At 34.6% G+C, this 21,058-nt stretch overlaps 1 protein-coding gene across 1 annotated transcript; it reads left to right on the top strand.

Moving 5' to 3' along the window:
- Nucleotides 1–788: 788 nt before the first annotated feature.
- On the top strand, nucleotides 789–19,533 carry chp1 (calcineurin-like EF-hand protein 1). The gene is made up of 7 exons (XM_067386054.1): nucleotides 789–1,091; nucleotides 5,201–5,273; nucleotides 9,579–9,659; nucleotides 10,382–10,509; nucleotides 14,556–14,617; nucleotides 16,395–16,517; nucleotides 16,711–19,533. The coding sequence occupies exons 1-7, from the start codon at nucleotides 1,025–1,027 to the stop codon at nucleotides 16,762–16,764; spliced, it is 588 nt and encodes a 195-aa protein (XP_067242155.1). The 5' UTR covers nucleotides 789–1,024; the 3' UTR covers nucleotides 16,765–19,533.
- The last annotated feature ends 1,525 nt before the right edge of the window (nucleotides 19,534–21,058 follow it).

Genomic DNA, 21,058 nt, shown 5'->3' with positions numbered 1-21,058 from the left:
ACTCTTGTTATTTAACTATGCTGAGGTAAATTCAAGTTTTGAATCTAGGGCACCTTTAAGGGCAGCTATACTGACATCATCCTTGAGGAAGTGACATAATTTTTTTGTTGGGAAAACAACACTATAGTGCTGGTAGAACACATTGACTGGGAATTATGCATGGTAAAGTACAGGGGAAGATGAAATAAATATCCTTCAAATATTTCTGTACCCTAGCTGTTTAAACATTTTTTTAAGATTGATTTTTTTATATCACTAGACAAGGATTACAAGAAAATTAGGCATTTCTTAATAAAGTTATTTAAAGCTTTTTCATAGTTGGAAAGTGCTGAATGAATGAAAACATGTAAACGAATAATAATAATAACAGCAACAATTTAAAAAAGTTCCTTCTGATTTATATCTATTTTTTCCCATCTTAGTAGCCTATTTCTGGTTAATACAACAAAATGTGGCCTGAGTTTTCATCTGATATCAATTATAAAGAAACAAACAATCGGTTTAGAATGTTTTAGTCTTTATAATTATATGGTTTTGCTTTTGAATGGGTTTCTTTATAACTCTAAAGTTCTTTTGTGCTGTTCTCATGTTGTATTTTCTGGTAAGGCATCCCCATTTCATTGTCACTCTACCCGCTTTACTCTATTTCTAGGAACTATTTTGCACACGCCTGGCCCTTTAAATCCCGCCCACTTGACAGACAACCGCACAGACCAATCATAACGCGTTATTCTACAGGCGTGGCCAAAACCAACGCAAACACCGAATCGGCATTTGCGGACGTCACGGAGATCCACTCCGACCTGCCTTTAGCTTAGCCTCTCAAACTCTTCCTTTATTCAACTAGATTTGATTTGGATCGCGTCAGATCCCGTTGTAATTAGGAAGTTAGCGAGTGTTACGCCGGATAGACAGTTGCGAAGGCTGACTGTTTATCCGACAGCCTTATAAAGCTCTGTGTTTAGTGATAAGGAGTGAATTTCACGTGTTAGCTCGAGCTGATCTTCAGTTAGAAACAGCAGTCATGGGCTCCAGAGCTTCATCTTTACTCAGAGAAGAGGACATTGAAGAAATCAAGAAAGAAACTGGATGTGAGTATTAGTTTTGTGTGGATTAATAGTGTGTTTAGTACATGGCTCGAGAGAGTTCTGATGATTATGACACACACATGACATATGACATACTTTTTGGGAAGTATTTCATGTCCTGTGGTGTGCTAAATGCATTTTAAAACAAACCTGAATTTCTACAGGAGGACGTAATATTATCATTTTTTTCTTACAAAATAATTATTTTTGGTTAAAAGAAGCTCACAACATGTTAAGCTGCTACTACCTGTATAACAAACCTAATTCAACTACTCAGCCTATTAGTAGAGGTTTCATGAGCAGGTTTGAGATCCACTCATCTAAACTGACCGGGTGAACCCTGCTCTTCAGATGATCTGATGTGTGTGTGTGTGTGTGTGTGTCTGTGTCATGATATGAGTGGGGTGTGTGTGTGTATATTGAGGGGCAGCAGATGAATATCTGTTATTTTCAGAAGCTGCAAGTGTGTTTGTGTCAAATGCTGTCTGTAGTATACATAGTACATGCATACAACATTATATATATATGTGTGTGTGTGTATGTATGTGTGTGTGTATGTATGTATGTGTGTGTGTATAATATATATATATATATATATATATATATATATATATATATATGTATATATATATATATGTATATGTATGTATATATATGTATGTAGGCTACATTTATTTAATTAAAAATACAGTAAAAACAGTAATATTGTGAAATATTATTACAATTTAAAATAACTGTTTTGTATTTGAATATATTTCACAAAGTAATTTATTCCTGTGATGCAAAGCTGAATTTTCAGCATCATTACTCCAGTCTTCAGTGTCACATGATCCTTCAGAAATCATTCTAATATGCTGCTCAAGAAACATTTAATGTACAAAATTAATTACAATTGTACAAAATATTTATTTTTTTCAGGATTATTTGATGAATAGAAAGTTCAAAAGAACAGTGTTTATCTGAAATCTAATCTTTTGTAACATTATACATGTCTTTACTGCCACTTTTGATTGATTTAATGCATCCTTGCTGAATAAAAGTATTAATTTCTTTTCAAAAAAATAAAAATTCTTACTGACCCCAAACTTTTGAACGGTAGTGTATAATGCTACAGAAGCTTTGTATTTCAGATAAATGCTGTTCTTTTGAACTTTCTATTCATCAAGGAATCCTGAAAAAAAAAGTACACAAATATTTTGTACAATTGTACACATTAAATGTTTCTTGAGCAGCAGATCAGCATATTAGAATGATTTCTGAAGGATCATGTGACACTGAAGACTGGAGTAATGATGCTGAAAATTCAGCTTTGCATCACAGGAATAAATTACTTTGTCAAATATATTTAAATAGTACACAGTTATTTTAAATTGTAATAATATTTCACAATATTACTGTTTTTACTGTATTTTTAATTAAATAAATGTAGCCTTGGTGAGCAGACGAAACTTCTTTTAAAAACATCAAAAATCTTAGTGGTTCCAAACTTTTGGACTGTACTGTATATATATATATAATATATATATATATATATATATATATATATATATATATATATATATATATATATATATATATATATATATATATATATATATATATATATATATATATATATATCAACATTTGAAGTGGATCAAAAAAAAGTTAATTAAAGTTGTCTTAAGAACTAAGTTGTCCAAAGAAGGAGGTTTTGGGACACGTTTGATGAAAGGTTTTGAGCAACTTCAAATGTTGGCTACAAGGAAGAAATATGTTTAATCATTTTCGTTTTTTTGTACATTCCAATATAGCAATACATAGCAAAGAACAAGAATATATGTCTGGCTCTTGCTAAAACATTATAATATTTTAAAACTACCATAAAGAGACTTCTGTGAACATTTTTGAGTAATGACGCCATCAGATTTGCTTTTAATAATGGATAACTCAGCCAGCCTAGTTTTCAGACATCTGGATGAACTCATGTCTGGATCAGAGTTTGGTAATCTGCATTTCACTGATGCAAAAAATGATATTTTAATGACACTGTTTACACCTGTGCAGCTGTAATTAGAGGTTTAGAGAATGTTGTGTGATCATTGGTGTGGGGGCCAAGAACAGCAGCATTTTCTGATCTCTGCCATCTCAGTGCTTTGGCCTTTGGTACGAATGAACCACAGGGAGAGACGTCCACCCCCACAAAATCTAGAAATAGGCTGGGGATACGGTTTATACGTTAGTGGAGTTATATGGGTTATATGTTAGTCTTTATTTTGCAGACCACATAAACCAAGCTAAAAAGGGTCTGCAGGCTCTTGTTTTGATGTTTTGAATTGTTGTTAATATTTCTGAATTTCTAATGCCCTGATTTGTCTATATGAGTTTTCATGACTTATTTTATGTGTTTGTAAGCCCAGATTTTACTACATTCCCATAAAGCCACATGAAGGGCTCTCCTTCTTGTAATTTTATGTTTTTCCGCTCTCTTTCTCTGGTGTCAAAGCCTACAGGGAAGAATCCAGGATTTCACACTGGTTCTCTTTATGTGGTTGAGTTTTAACTCTTGGCCGAACTTGTGCAGCTGTATCCTGTGGGATTGTTCTGTATTTATTTACTTAATTTACTCAAAGCCATGTTAAATTGTTGTGGAAGCTGTTTCACTGATGTGGTTAGATATTGGCTTTACTTTGTTAATGGTAAAAGGTGGTTTATTTGTGGAGAAATTTCCAGGACTATGTACCATTCCAAAGCTGCTTTATTTGGTTGAACAGTGTCCAGTATACATAAAACATCACACAAACCTCATGAACTTGGTTGAGATAATGAACAGTGTGTAGAGCTGGAATCAAAGCCATTTTGATTTGTGAATAATTATGGTCTCTTTTTTTGTATTTATTTAAAGGGTTATTCACCCCAAAATTAGATTTTTTTTCATTAATTACTCACCCTCATGTCGTTCCAAACCTATAAGAAAATCGTTCTTCTTCAGAACACAAATTAAGATATTTTCGACGAAATCTGAGAGCTTTCTGAGTGTCCTCCCTGTAGACAGCAACGTCATAACATGACGTTTTTAACATTTCAAGGCCCAGATAGGTAGTAAAGACATCGTTAAAATAGTCCATGTGACTACAGTGGTTCAAACTTAATGTTGTGAAGCGAAGAGAATACTTTTTGTGCGCAAAAACAAAACAAGAATAACAACTTTATTCAACAATTTCTTCTCTTCCCTGTCATTCTCCTACGCTGTTTAAGTTGTAGACACAACACAACGCTTCCAGGTTCTTCGTCAGAACGCCGGCCCAGTATTGGCCGACGCTGTGCACGTAAGCAGCACGACACAACCGTCTGATGCTGACGCAGGAGCTGGCCAATAATGAGCCGGCGTCCTGACATAGCACTGTGTCTACAACGTAAACAGCGTAGGAGAATGACAGGGTAGAGAAGAAATGTAAAATTAAGTCTTGAAAAATTGAACAAAATGTGTAAAACAAGAACAAATATGTCAGTAAGTTCTGAAAACTTCCATTTGAACGAAGTTGATTTTTTTAATTTTATTTTTATTTTTTTTGTGTGCCCATTTTGATCAATTTCACAGAAAACAAGACTTCATATTTTGTCATTTGTATCTCCAGTAAATGCATCTTGATTTAAGAAACTTCTTTAGACCGTTTCACTGTAAAACAAGATAACAATAAAAGTTACTTTTTTTTTTTTTTTTTTTGTAAAAATGAATTAAAATAATGGATATCTGTTGGAAGTTGGAACTCTGAAGTGTTGCGAATACAAATTTTCATATATAGAGAACATATTGTGTTCCCTTCAATATATTCCATACATTTTCTTTACTTGGTCTTAAAAAGATCTTGAAATGTCTTAAATTTACCTTCTTAAAACCTACATAAACCCAAATGAAAAGTTTCAAGATCAGATTTTGTAAATCCTGTCTAGATTGATCAAGCTGTTGATAACTTTCCTGTGATATAAGACCCTCATTATCTCTTGTGTAGTTTGAGAAACATCTAGTATGTTATAGGTCATTCAGATAAGCTTTAAACCAGTTCTGTAAATCTGATGATCACATCTGTGACTTGAATGTTTACTGTGCTTCATTTGTGTGTGTGTTACAGTCTCCCACAGTCAGATCACTCGCCTCTACAGCCGCTTTCACAGTCTCGATAAAGGAGAGAATGGAGCACTCAGGTATGAGCTAAGTAACAATGAACTGTGTGATGTTGCAAAACCTTTGACCCATGAGGAAGCGGGTATTACACAAGCAGCGCTGTTAGGTCTGCACACTTGCTTTTAATTTAACATTCACACCAGCCTCCGGCTCTGTAAGTTAATATGTTAAGGAATGACTAGCACAATGTTTGAGTTTTGACTAAGAGGAAATACTTTTTCCTATTACACTGCTAAAAATACAACTTTTATTGCAAATATTCCTTGTAAAAGAGGGAGCTCAAGGACAGTAATGAAGCACACATTTCCCTGCGTGACATTGCCATACTCGTTTGCGTTTCTTATGTGTGTCCTTAGAACTGGAGTGACCTCTGAACACACAATTATTATTATCAATGAAAGGTTGTTATAAGGAAGATGAGACAATATAGAAAGCAAGCTGTGCACAGTGGTGATGGTTGTGTATGTGTAAATATAGCAGTAATAGAAAAAAAATTAAGTTTTGTTTTTTAGAAAGTTTTTCTTCATCACAATGGTACAAAACTAGGTATGGTAAGGACATAGTACAAAACTTGTGCACTATGTGAATGCAAAAAATCATGGACATGATTCGAAAAGGTTAAATGGTCCGGGGGAAAAAAGTCACACTTGTACTGTTTGCGGTCAAAAATGTTTGCATTGGAAACGAATGAAAGCGAATTTCATCTACTGGCAATGTTCGGTACTGCGCCCAAACTTTATCTTACTGAAAGCTAATTTTTTGCGATATCAACCTCAAATTTGGAACACATCTTGTTTAGATTTATGGCTTTGATTCTCTCACAGTTTTAGAGTAAAACATGTTTTGGAAAATATGTATATATTTTTATAAAATATTAAAATAGTATTTTTATGCACTCTTCATAATAAACTTAACTATAACTTTTTTTTATTTAATTTTTTTTATTCCATAAATATAATTTAGTACCATAAAATCCCCTAAAAATACACAATATTAAATAATAAAAAAAAAAAGCATTATTTAAATTTTTGACTGCCACCAGAGGGTTAAAGTATAATATGTACAATCAGTGAGATTGAATAAAATGACAAAATAAAAACCAAAGTACACTACGGTTCAAAAGTTTTGGGTTAGTAATAATATATATATATAAATTATTATTATTTTTATTTTTTTTTGAAAGACATACTTGATGGATTCTAAAGAAAGATTATTTAGAATTGACAGTGAAGGCATTTATAATGTTCTTTTGAACTTTCTATCCATTAAAAAATCCGAAAAAATTGCATCCTGATTTCTACTTAATTTTAAACATTTTCAACATTGATAATAATAAATGTTTCTTGAGAATCATGTGACACTGAAGACTGGAGAAATGATGCTGAAAATTCAGCTTTGCCATCACAGGAATAGATTACATTTTAAAATATATTTCAAATATAAAACAGTTATTCTAAATTGTAATAATATTTCACAATATTACTGTATTAAAAATATTTTACAATATTCACTGCATTTTTGATCAAATAAATGCAGCTTTGGTGATCATAAGAGACGTCTTTCAGAAACATTAATACAATCGAACCGGTCCCAATCTTTTGAACGGTGTTGTATAATAAGCCAAAATCAACTTTTTTTGAAAACTTAACCTGTGAAGCATTCGAATGATTTTTGTGACACGTCTTATGAAACAAAACTCATTCTGTTGACCAAATATGCTGAAGGCACAAGTTGTGTTCTTGTTATAATTGTTTGTTTTAAATGGCAACATCCTCTGTGGTTTAAAACCTGCTGAGATGATGGTTAGTTCAACAAACATCCTCAGCAATATAGTTTCTATAAAAAATCCCAAATGCAGCACGCAACCGTGTTGATGACCTTCTGTATTTGTTGTCACTCCAAACATCCGTCAGACTGAGATTAGAGACATGGACTCTTGTGTTTGAACAATAAATAGCCTCTGAAATCAGGGTGGTGAGGTGTGTGTCCTGTGAGTGTGGAGGTCACCGGCGTTTTTGCCTGAGAAGGTTACTCCCAGAAATAATTCCTTACTAACTTTTTTTTTTTTTTTTTTTTTTTCATTATTGTAATGGGATTATGGTTCTGATTACGCTGTCTGCACAGTAATCACATTATTATTTCTCATATCAGCCTTTACTAGATGAACAACAAAAGGGGTAGACCTCAACGTATCCTTTTAACAAGTCCTGTTTTCGCAGAATTAGGGTTGGGCTGTCTGTCCTGTGAAGCTCAGCTTTATTACACATTACATGGTTCAATGTCAACCCAAGAGCACAGAGACATGTACATGCTGAATAATACTTACTGGCTCAAAGTAACAAGCCTGAAAACACTCAAGCCATATCAAATGTTTCAGCAGATTTACTTTCACCAGGATAAAAATGTTTGAATTTTTCATTCTTATAGCAAATCTGTTTGTTCAGGTCACTTTGTCATTTTATTATTAAAACAGAATGGTTGGTTACATTTTGATTACAGGAAAACTTGTTCTAAATACAGTAACATTACACCCGTCTCGTTTCCATAGAGGCACATCTGTTTGTAAAACCTGAAACTCATCCGAAACACATTCGCACACAACAGTGGTTTAAAGTATTTCAGTAAATGTAATTAGTTAATGAATTTTAGTATCTTTTTAAAGGGTTAGTTCACCCAAAAATGAAAATTCTGTCATTAATTACTCACCCTCATGTCATTCTACACCCGTAAGTCCTTCGTTCATTTTCGGAACACAAATTAAGATATTTTTGATAAAATCTGATGGCTCAGTGAGGCCTGCATTGCCAGCAAGATAATTAACACTTTCAGATGTCAAGAAAGTTTCTAAAAACATATTTAAAACAGTTCATGTGACTACAGTGGTTCAACCTTAATGAATAGTTTTTGTGCGCCCCCCCAAAAAAAAAAAAAAAATTATTCAACAATATCTAGTGATGGACGATTTCAAAATGCTGCTTCGAAGCTTTACGAATCTTTTGTTTCAAATCAGTGGTTCGAAGTGCCAAAGTCACGTGATTTCAGTAAACGAGGCTTCGTTACATAAGTGTTTCGAAATTTCAGTAGTTCACGTGACTTTGGCAGTTTGATACACGATCCGAACCACTGATTCGAAACAAAAGATTCATAAAGCTTCGAATATTTGGCCTCATAACAAATGAATATTCAAATATTCATTTATTTAAATGAAGTTTAATGAAACAAGCTTATGATTATCAAATATACACAAGCTTATATCTTGAAATTTTCTTTTAGTTGAAATCATTAAACAATGTACAGAAAATAATATACAAAACAAAACAAAAATATATACATAAGAACAAAGTGCAAAAGGGGAAAAAATGCCAATAAAGCAGACTGCATCAGTTATCGTCCAGAACATTATTATTGTGTTTATATTGTTTCACATGTTCATGTTGAGGGGGGAAAAAACCCACATGCTCAGTTGAAATTTGGCTCCTCAGTCTGATAACAATAAGGCCGGGTGCAGAGAAAATGCGCTGTTAAAGGATTAGTTCACTTTAAAAAAAAAAAAATTCCTGATAATTTACTCACCCCCATGTCATCCAAGATGTTCATGTCTTTCTTTCTTTAGTTGAAAAGAAATTAAGGTTTTTGATGAAAACATTCCAGGACTATTGTCCTTACAGTGAACTTGAATGGCCTCCAGATGGTGGAACGCAGCGCCAGTTTCGTTTTTTTCCGTAAGTAGAATGGGGAAGGCGTAGGACATAGAGCGTAAGCTTTTTGAAGAATACGAAGCATGTGCAAGGTGATCATTTGTGTTTATAAAGCATATACAGTTGTATTTTTTTCACAAAATGACCGTTCGTTTTGCTAGATAAGACCCTTATTCCTCGTCTGGTATCGTTTAAAGCCCTTTGAAGCTGCACTGAAACTGTAATTTTGACCAATTTTCGACCATTTGAAGGCCATTGAAGTCCTCTATAAGGAGAATAATCCTGGAATGTTTTCATCAAAAACCTTAATTTCTTTTCGACTGTAGAAAGAAAGACATGAATATCTTGGATGACATAGGGGTGAGTAAATTATCAGGAAAATTTTATTTGAAAGTGGACTAACCCTTTAAAAAGTACAATTAAAATCATAAAGTCTTCATAAAGTCATAAAATCATAAAGACTTCAGTGAAAGTCGTGTGAAATTGGTGATTTGTAAGTTGTAATGGAGTCATTTTCGCTGTAAGCTATCTGTACTTTTACTAAAGTATGGTTTTCAGGTACTCTTTACACCTCTGACACACAATAACACCTCATTCTCTTTCTCTCTATCTCTTTCTCCATCTTAGCCGAGAAGACTTCCAGAGGATTCCCGAGTTGGCCATAAATCCTCTTGGTGATCGGATAATTAATGCCTTCTTCCCAGAGGGGTGAGGAACATCTCAGAAGACATTTGAATATTAGCTAGATGTGTAAATGCACTAGTATAGTTTACTGTATTTTTTTTGTACAAATAACGGCAAGGTATATAACTTAAAGAAAAAACTAAATATAAGTAAATGGAAAAGAAAGTGGGTAATATTAAAGTAATAAAAAGGTGCCCATATTTCACTAAAAAAAAAAAAAATGAAATCATATTTTTTTTTTATTATTATTCTCAATGTTGAAATACTTAATATTTTTGAGGAAACCAACATTTACAAGGATACTTTTTTTTTTTTCTCTCTCTCTCATTTGGCTTTGAGGGGAATTTCTTGACCAGTTTCATCACATTCATCTGGGTTTCTCATAGGATATAGTTTCCATATCAGTTTCCATCACTGTATTATACAACATGTTGAGTACTCTTCAAACCATACCATTGCTTTCTCAAAACGCATGCCTGTGGGTGGGATGTCACATGGGTTATTGGTTTCTTCATGGTTTATTTGGTTTTGAGTGTTTGATTCTTACTGTGGACTCAAATTCCTTGAATTATAGAGAAACTTTCCTGCGGGCATGTCTGTAAGAACATTGTAAAGCACGAGTCTAAACTTGTCTGGAGTAACGTTCCAACCGATGTGAAATAAAATATAAGTTTAAAAATGTGTGTGTATCTCTCTCTCTCTCTCTCTCTCTCTGTCTCTCTCTCTCTCTCATATATGTATCTCAGTGAGGATCAGGTGAACTTTAGAGGCTTCATGAGGACTCTGGCTCACTTCCGTCCTGTGGAGGACAACGAGAAAAACAAAGACCTGACATCTGGAGAGCCTCTCAACAGCAGGACCAACAAACTCCTCTGTAAGTTCAACCCAAACATCTCTCATACTGATCAAAGAAAACAGCTTGGCCTCTTGCTGGAAGGACCTTGTGAAGTAATCCCAGAAGGTGCTCATTGGTTGTGTTTGAAATATAGTTCAGAAAAGAGTCCAAGGCATGTCTTCCGGTACAAAAAAAAAGTTAAAAAGCCTTTATTCACAAAAATAATTAAAATACAGGCACTGATCCATTTCAGCCTTCAGCCAAGTGTGTAGGCTACAAAATGAGTTGCAGGTGTAGATGTAATTAGTTACTCTGTACAGGGTTCCCGCGCACTTGAATTTCAGACACATGAGCTGCGTTCCATTCGACAGGGTCCCTACGCAGTGTTCACTGCTCCCTACTCCCTGAGCACGGTATATCAGTTGAAGTGGACTTCGCTGACAATAATCGCTCATTTGGAACGCCCTGCAAACATCATCAAAGAAAGTCAACGACAGTGACGTGCAGATTATGATATAACATAAATAAATAGATATTATAATTTACTTTCGAATTTAAAATGGACTCTGTCACTTGAAGTTGTAACTGCCATGCCATATAAAAATAAATTCTCATTTTGTAAACTGTATAACGGTATTAATCTATGGTCTGGGTCTCATCTCGTGCGCTTTCTTTTCCACGCGCAGCCACATAGTAAACAATTCTGAGGTAAATAAAGTAAAATAAAAATGACTACAGAGCCTCATATGCTTTTCAACACTTTTACTTTGTCATGCCTATTCATAGAATAAAATATACAAATGTAACACATCGCCATAACCATTCATACTTTCGTTCAAAATGTATGAATACTCAAAACGTAAATTCCTCCATCGGAGAGCCGTTTAAAAACTCTTTCAACGACTCCACTCCATCATAGTTCTGACTGGTGACGTGGTGCGCAATGACAGTTGGGTAATTTTACCTCTCTACTTCCTGTGAAGTGATGTATCGATGCTCCCTTATTCCCTATGCCGTTCGCAGTGCCCTTCGAACTGAACTTGTTCGCTCCCTTCGGAATGGAATCTCACTTAAGATGGCGAAATACCGTGTGAAGTCCACTTCGCAGTCCACTTACGGCCGAATGGAACGCACCTATGAATTCAAGGCCTGGAAAGTACTTGAAAGTGCTTGAATTAAATTTGAAATAATTTTTGCCAAAATTATAACATGCCCCTTTTCCTAGTATATTTGTTTTGGAATATTATTTTACAATCAGTTTCTGAGTGTTTTCCATTGCGGTACTTTCCCTTGCTTTGTTATTAGGTGGGGTTTGAACATTTGAGCAGCTGTGACAACTGCTGTGTCCGAAATGAACATTCTTATAAGTGTGTTCGATTTTGATCGTGGACTATTAAAAGTTCTCAACGATCTGCTTTTGATGAAGTATCATTGTATCGTGCTATAGTGCTTTCTGCGCCTCCGTCTCAATACTGTGTCGTGCAAAGCGACATACATTCACATCACAAGTTAACACAGCGGTAGAGTTATACTCACGGAACACTGCAGTTATTCACAGTCACAAAAGTTTATTATTTGCATGCGTTTTAAAGTCTTAAAACATTTTATCCGTGTGCTGGTCTGACGTGCTTTTACACCCGAAGCGCGCACACTCTAAAAGCCTGTCAAACGCTGCATTTACTGGACAAAAGTTATCATTCGCATTTTATTCTGCTAATACTGTCAAATACACACAAGGTTTACACCATCAGTTAAGTGTGAAGTGAAAGTAAACAGTTTAGAGAAAATCGGATGCGTGTCAATATATTGCGCTCATAAGCCTTAAAGGGACGGACAACATGTCCTTAAAGGTATAGTTCAACCAAAAAATGAAAAATGACAACTCTAAAGTTGTTCCAAACCTGTATTCATTTCTGTCTTGTGCTGAACACAAAAGAACATATTTTGAAGAATGTGGGTAACCAAACACATTTTTAATACAGGGAAATTAGTTTGACAGTACTGCTCAGTCACTGGCAAAATAGTAAAACCAACATGAAAAAGATTTGTGATCAAATCATGAATTGTGATATGATATTTTTGCTATATATATATATATATATATATATATATATATAACACATAGTCCCTATCTACAGGCCTTACTATTCTCATATCATATATTACTGTATGTTCAACAAAACAGCAAGTTTAAAACACTTTTTCTTACTGCTGAAATTAGATCATTTACAGTGAAATCCATTTCCTTTCAGGTAGGCTACATCACCATAAGCTTCATGGTGAATACTTCTACATCACTCTTGTCAATGTAGTCCATAGTTACAACAAAAATGTATCTTGACTTTATATAGTGGTAATTTTGGGAAAAACAGTAGAGCTACGCTACCCCACGCTACCCTAAATTCACAATTGTGAGTTGCGAAGTCAGAATTGCGTGATATAAAGCCACAGTTGTGTATTATAAAGTCAGAATTGTGAGATATAAATTGCAAGTTTATATCTATATTACATTGTATATATTCTGACTTTATAAGCCACAATTGCATTGCAAATGATTCTGTGCCTCTTTCAGGTTAAAATGGATGCAAATGCTAAAATATTAAGTACTGTCAGAGGTCTTTCATGACGCTCCATATGCTGGGATGTGAATTTGCTTGGTGTTCGATATAATATAAATGGTGCTTTAAAAAGTCCTTGAATCTGGTGTTCATGAAAGAGTGGGAACCCTGTCTGTAGAGTTGGGAAAAACCGAAAGAACCATTGCAGGGGGACCTAACATATTGTTAACGAGTACAAAGAGAGAGAGAGAAAATAATAATTGTAATTTTACAAGTATCTAGTTAAATCTAATTCTTCATTCAACTGAAAAATCGAGAAGGCTTCCCTTTGTAAAAGTCTTTGTAATCTGTTACCCTTTCTAATAGATCCACTCACATGCTGTGTCCAAAATCGCAAACTATATAGTAAGTTTCAAACCAAATGTAGTACCTACCTACTTCACAACAGTTAAAAAAGCATGTTCTATATTGCTTGAATGTGTGTAGTATGAATGAAATTTGGACGTACTACATCCATTGTGTTGTCAGTTGCGTCGCTTCACTATCATTCACAAATCTTCTCCTGTGGCCTCATGTGACTCATCAAATGCACACTTACTCTGACCATCAGGGTTTCCTCCAAATAATCAAATTATTCTGATAATAATCAGAAACATTGAAAATAATCAGAAATGTTTCTTGAGCTGCAAATCTGCATATTAGAATGATTTCTGAAGGATCACGTGACACTGAAGACTTGAGTAATGATGCTGAAAATTCAGCTTCGGTCACAGAAATAAATTACATTTTAAAATAAATTTAAACAGAAAACATTAGTTTTAAATTGTAATAATATTTCACAATATTTTCCATTTTTACAATATTTTTGCTCAAATAAATGCAGTCTTGATGAGCATAAGAGACCGAAATCTTAAGAAATCTTACAGGCTCAACTTTTGAACGATAATGTACATATATTTTTGCTAAAACAATTATAACATGTTCATAGTGCCTCCATGAACATTTTTACATTTTTTGAGTGATATACTGTACACAAATAACTGAATCAGATGGCAGAATCAGAATCATTAAAATGGACAGTTTTAACTGATTCACAAAAATAAATCAAACTTACCATCTCAAACGCTATTTTTTTTTATGTAAGGTTTAAAAAGTCACAACAAGGAATGATTGTAAAACTCATTTAATGCCCTTTTGGAAACTTTATATAAACCTCAAATAAAAGATGCATTAAAATTAGTTTTGGAAAATACAAATTCAGATCAGAACAATAATTTCTTCAGTATCTTCAAAGCATTTATAAGCAGGCAAAATGTCATTTCCCAAAAGAAAATGAAGGGCTTGAACGGTTCCTGGTCTTAAACTTAATTATTGTTTTTAACCTGCTTTAGTTCACAGCTACTCTTTATCTCTGTTCTGGAAGGCCATTCCCTGCCACCAGCCAAGCTTTCAGTGTGTTCATGTAAACCATAGTGTTGCGATTTAAGGCTTTTCATAATATTTTGATTTGCTCTTATTTCTTCACAGTCGCTTTCCGGTTATACGACCTCGACAGAGACGACAAGATTTCCAGAGACGAGCTGCTACAGGTAAGAGAATCATGCTTAATGACGTACAACTGAAAGCCTCTGCACTCGGCTCTGACATGGGAAACAAAAGAATGTTCTGTACCGTCTGAACAATGAAGCTCTGACTCACCTGCCCTTGCCATCTGAAACCAGCTATTCATATTCATGGAAGACACTCTGGTAGACAGGGAAAACTCTTAGTCATTCCCACTGGATTTCAGAAGGTCATTTTTTAAAATTCACGGGACTTCAGGGAAATATTGTTTTTACTTCTACTGTCAGAGATGAAAAATAGATAAGGGGGAAAAAAACTACATAAATTGTTATTTTGTTAACACTTCAGTTTAGGGTCCAATTCTCACTATTAACTAGTTGCTTATTAGCATGCATATTACTAGGATGTTGGCTATTTATTAGTACTTATAAAGCATAAATTAATGCTTTATTCTTCATGACCATATTCTACATCCCTTAATCCTACCCGATACCTAAACTTAACAACTACCTTACTATTAATAAGCAGTAATTAGGAGTTTACGGAGGCAAAAGTTGTAGTTAATAGTTAGTTAAGTTAATTAATAGTGAGACTTGGACCCTAAACTAGAGTGTGACCATTATCTTATCTACGGTTATATTTTAACCTGTATTTCACCATGAAAATCTGAAAAAAAAGAAAAAACTATTAAAGGTGTGGTTCATGATTTGTTCCAAAATATAAAACACATAAAACTGTGTAATATATGAATACTATAATGTTAATTTAGCTAAAAAACTGCATGCATCCTATATCTTAGGGTGGTCTTAGATGGTCTGTTGCTTTCTGTTTCAGGGAATTATTTATTTATTTATTTAAATCACTTTATTTTTAAACTGTCACACTATTTTATTTGTAATTTCAAATTCAGATTTTTTGGTTGCAAAGTGTATTATAACTTTTTTTACTCTCAGACCGTTACAATAGCCAACAGCACTTTGCTCTGATTAAACTGGTTTGTCTTTCCCAATATAGTTTTTAAAAGTGTGTGTGTGTGTGCGTGTGTGAGACTGTAATAAAGCATAAAAATACCATAATGTGTTTGCAGATATTTAGGAAACATGCTTCAGTTCACACACTTGTTTATCTGGAAGACATACCACAGCCATGTTCTGTTTTTGAATGTGTGTTCCGGGTCAGAAAGTCTGTTTTTGTTTTTGCCTGTGTGATTCTGCCCACTGCCAATTTATGCAGTGGTATGTCAACACCCGGGTTGCCAGTTGATGGAAAAAACAGCCAGCTGGCGACCATGGAAGCCAGCAAACGAACTGGGTCAGAGACTCTACCCAACCTAAAAAGCCTCGGCATCCATCTAAAAAGCTCTATGACCAGAGGCATATTGAAATTAATTTGGACTGCAGTACTTATTTCAGCCGCTAGCTGTCAATATTATATAGCCGTTGTATCATTCATTCAAAAAAAAAAAAAACTTCATAAAGCTTCTTTACAATGTGTCAAAACAAACAACACTGAAATGTGGTGCACAAACAGTTTAGATAAAGATAAAAATGATCAGTTATTGTTAAAAAAAGAAGAAACTTAAACCATTGTTTTTAAGGCTGGACGTCTTAGCGACTGATTTAATATGAATAATAGTATCCTTCCTACTTGTATTACTTTAATATAACTGGCGGGGCCAACAGTGAATAGGCATGAAAATTCAGGTTTCTGACTTCAGAAATACTAGGGTTTCAGTATGAACCTTTTCCCAACTTAGTTACAGTAGATGGCCTTTTGACTCAGACTCGTTTTTTTTTGTTTCAGGTGCTGAGAATGATGGTGGGGGTGAATATTTCTGATGAGCAGCTTGGAAGCATTGCAGACAGAACCATCCAGGAGGCTGACACTAACGGAGACATGTGTATCTCTTTCAATGAGTTCACCAAGGTAATTTCTGGAAAAAGGAAAGCATTCAAAGCATTTGAGCTCCACCTTAAAGGGATACTTCACCCTAGAGTTTTCCCTTTAGTGTTTCACGGAAGAAAGAATATAATAAGGATTGGAATGACATGAATAAATGATGCCAAAATTTGTTTTGGGGTGAACTATTCCTTTTAAAATGCTTCTTTTTGTTCCTCAGGTGTTGGAAAAGGTGGACGTCGAACAAAAGATGAGCATACGCTTCCTTCACTGAAGACCAAACGCGTTCTGAACTCTTGAGTGGAGACAATTCGTGTCAATATAGATAAGACACGCCCCCAATTCTTATTTCTGTGGGCCGATTCGTGCTTGATAAACATGATTGCGTTGTCCTGGTTAGTTCTATTCCAATCATCTGTCACTCTTGAGTTGCACTAGATGGATGGCATGTCCTGGTGCCTTCACTGTTCTCAAAAGTCACTGCGGCTTTTTTCTCATGTATTAAAATATTTATTCTAGCTGTGGAAGCAACTGTTTAAAACTTCCCAGATGGCGAAGATGTCATTGATATTGAGATTGATGGTGTTTTTCATCACCATCTTAAAGGCCAAATCTGATGCTTCTGTAATAAAGAAATGAGTTTGAGATTCTACATGAGATACTTTCGTTCACGCCCATTTAAAAACAACATTTAGCTCACTGTTTTTCGCTTACAGTCAGAAAATACCGAAGTAAGGGTGGATGTGGATAATATTTTCTTACTTGTGAGGGATAATGATCTCAAGTCTAGATCATTAGCTGAGGAAACGGCCTCCTTTTAACTCAGAAAAAATGATTTTTCCAGTACTTTTTCAGTGGGGTTTTTGTCTTTTAATACCAAATGAACAGTTGAGGCTTTATTTAAATGAATTAAATAATTAAAAGATTAAAAGTGATTTAAGGGAATAAAGAAAAAGCAGTAAGAATGTAGAAGTTCTAGGTCTAGTTGCAGGTATGAACTAATCAATTGACTTGCAAGTTGAGTTGCAAATTATATGTTCTTTTAAATTATGCACACATGCAGTCTTATTCGTATGTCTAATATGTTGAAAACATTAAATGTTTCTGGTCTCGTCACATTCACAGTTATACATGAATAATGTACATGATACCATGTTTTCAGTTCAAAAATGGCAAAACTTGATAAAGTTTGCATCACTGGATATTACTGTGGGTCGTTTGTGGTTGTTACTGCGGGTAACATTTCTGTCGTATAAATTTGATTGGCCATCTCAAACATTTAGACAGTGACGAGCGCTGTTAGACCACTGAGGTAGATCAGACTAGGAATATATCTTCTACAACTTTTTGTCATCCCAACAACAAGTCGAGTGGTGCGTAATGGAGTTCAGCAGAGCAGCTGCAAGAATATCATATATTGGGAGGGGGGTGGTCATTTGGCCATTTCTAATTAGTGGTTACAGTGGTCGGGGTAGACGCTATATTGAATTTAACACGGAAGAAAACGAGGCTGTGAGGGATAGACTATGGCTGCGTCTGAAATCGCATACTCTCTTGAGTAGGTACTTACTTTGAATAAGTAATTACTTTGTGACAGCTAAAAAAAACAAAACAATTATGTTCTATATAGTATGAGTGTGTGTAGGATGAAAGTAATCTGTATGTACTACATTCGCCACATTATCATGTCAGTTGTGTCACCTCACTGCCAATCATAAATCCTGTAAATCCAGTAAAGTGTCCATCTTCAGAATCTCACCAGAAGTAGTAGGTCATCCGGGTGCTTTTTGCCTACTCTTATGAGTAGTGTGAATTCTGACATACTTCTTTTGTTACATAATGTTTTTCACCTACTATATAGTAGGGATGTATGCGATTTGGGATGCAGCCTTGGCCTTTACAATGACATGCACTGAATAAAGATTTTGGGTCATGTCATATTAACAACTCGCAACATTTAAAACTGTTTTATTGAGTTTGAAATGTTTTTTTGTTTTTTTTAGAAAGACATTTTGACAGCTGAATAATCTGTATGTTATGTTGTTAAATACAGTACAATCCACTGAATGCACTGTAATTCTATGCCTTAAATATGGCATTACCCTAACTAAGGTCTATTAAACAGTATGGGAATTGATGCGCACCAAAGTTTGTGTTAGAAAGCGAAATTTTGCCACTTGTTGAGGAAAGTGTTTATGTCAAATTACAACTTTTCACCTTCCAGGTAATTAAACAACCAAAAAATCCTGCTAGATGTGAAGAATGGACTTGAATTATAGAGGGACCATACTATAATAGAGATGTGCATGGGCTCTTTTAATTTAGACCAGTTAACATTTAGAACACCTTAGCAACATTGAAAAAAGACATTTAGAACTTTTTAGCAACCCCATAGTAACACCAACCGCCCACAATGCCTTAGCATCAAGTTTGCACAGTCAAACTCCACTCAATTTCTCCAGATAATGTTAAAATCTAGGTTGTTGTTTTTTTTACTCACTTCACCTTCAAGCTTGTTCATTTGGTCCAGTCAGTTTCATGAAGCTAAACAGTGGTTTAGTGTCGTGTGTGTGTGATTTGTGACGTATGTGACGTATGTTCTCAGAATTGTCATGTATCATTATTTATAAGAAGGGTACTTGGAGCCAAAGCGTTGCTCCCCTACTGCATCATCATGCTGTTAACTCCCAATGATTTAAACCGATGACTGAACGCTTAAGTTGATCAGGGTGGCGACAACAGTCTGGTGCATTTTAAAGCTTGTTGTCTTTGGTTAATGTATGAACAAATTCAAACACTGATTATTTGATTATCAATGCTACAATTAAATCCATGTATCACTCACAGGTACTTGAAGTTCTGCAGCGCTTCTTGCAGATTCTTGCTTTATGTAAAGATTTCTTAAATCACTTTGAGTTGTACTTTGAAAAAGGTTTTCCAGAGCCTTTCCAGAGAACAAAAATTAAATGAACTCTTTCAATGTGGTGTAATAATTATGATGTACATTTAAGATGTGGACTCTAAATAAAAGTGCCATGATTCCCTGGTGTTTTGTGATGTAACTCTCTTGGGTGTGGTTTGGTCTGTAGCACTTCAGACAAACAGGGACAGGGCACTCATATTACTAGGAATAGGAGAAAGTGCAACATGCAAAATGGCGGAATAAATCCTGCCTTCTAAATAAAAGAGCCAATCGCCAGTTGGCAAAGTCATCGTGTCACTGCAGCTGCCATTAGAAGCTCTGGGTTCTCAGTGTTCTTACGAGCGCAGTTATGATTGTACAAATGCATTGGCTGGTCCAGCCTGAAAAATGTATTGATTTGAGCATTTAGAAACAAAATTGAGACAGTGGTCAGATTTCATTGGTGATTTAAAATATGAAATGCAATCCTTTGGAGAATCTAACGTTTCCCCTGTGCTTGCAAAACTGAAATAGCTGCCCGAGAGGAGTTTTAAAGATGGCCGCCGAGTGAAATGACTTTGCTTCAGACTGCGAAAACTCCATCCTTCTGTTTTTTCTTTATGCAAACATTGCGGTTACAGTAACATTATTTATAATGCCGGTAAACCTGGCCAGAGGATCTAAAAGCAGAAATGATAGGCTTGTGTGTTTAAGCACTGTTTATTTGAGCTGTGAACTATCCTTGTTGAGAAGTGATTTTACAGATGGGATGAACTTTAACTCCAGTTTGTGCAATTTCTGCGGTATCCTTGCGTAATGGGTGACACCATAGACATATTATATGTCTATGGGTGACACCACTTTTTTTTTTTTTTTCATTTCTATCCAATTCTAAGAACTATTGAGATCAATATGATAGTGATACTTTTATAAACTGATTTATTTTTATATGTATAAAATGGCTATTCAACATTATAATAAAAAGCTGGCATCATTAGCAATTAAAACATAATTATAAGACATTGATCAGAGGCCAGAAGAAGGCATGTTGTGCACAACAAAAATTCACATATCAAATATGATGTGCTTTAAGGGTTAGTTCACCCAAAATTGAAAATAATATCATTAATTACTCACCCTCATGTCGTTCTACACCTGTAAGACCTTCATTCGTCTTCGGAACACAAATTGAGATATTTTTGATAAAATCTGATGGCTCAGTGAGGCCTGCATAGACAGCAAGTTAATTTACACTTTCAAATGCCCAGAAAGCTACTAAAACATATTTAAAACAGTTCAAGTGAGTGCAATGGTTCTACCTTAATGTTATAAAGCGATGAGAATACTTTTTGTGCAACAAAAAACCAAAATAACGACTTTTCAGCAATATCTAGTGACAGCCGATTTGAAAATACTGCTTCGAAGCTTTTGTTTGAATCAGTGATACGGATTGCGTGTCAAACTGGGACATTTTTCTAGTTTACTGGTCAGAATATATTATATATTTTTGTATCTTTTTATTGTTGTGGGTATTATTAGTAATAATAATTATGATATTTGCAGGTCAAACGGACCCTAACTGGTTTTATATTTTCATTTTAATAAACTGTGAATATACTGTATACAGTATATACACAGTTTATAAAATAAAAACATTAAGCACAAT

Source organism: Chanodichthys erythropterus, chromosome 5 (genome assembly GCF_024489055.1).
Source record: "Chanodichthys erythropterus isolate Z2021 chromosome 5, ASM2448905v1, whole genome shotgun sequence".
In the NCBI taxonomy this organism is placed as follows: domain Eukaryota; kingdom Metazoa; phylum Chordata; class Actinopteri; order Cypriniformes; family Xenocyprididae; genus Chanodichthys; species Chanodichthys erythropterus.
The sequence above is the reverse complement of the archived record's forward strand: the minus strand, read 5'-3'. Positions and strand labels throughout refer to the sequence as shown.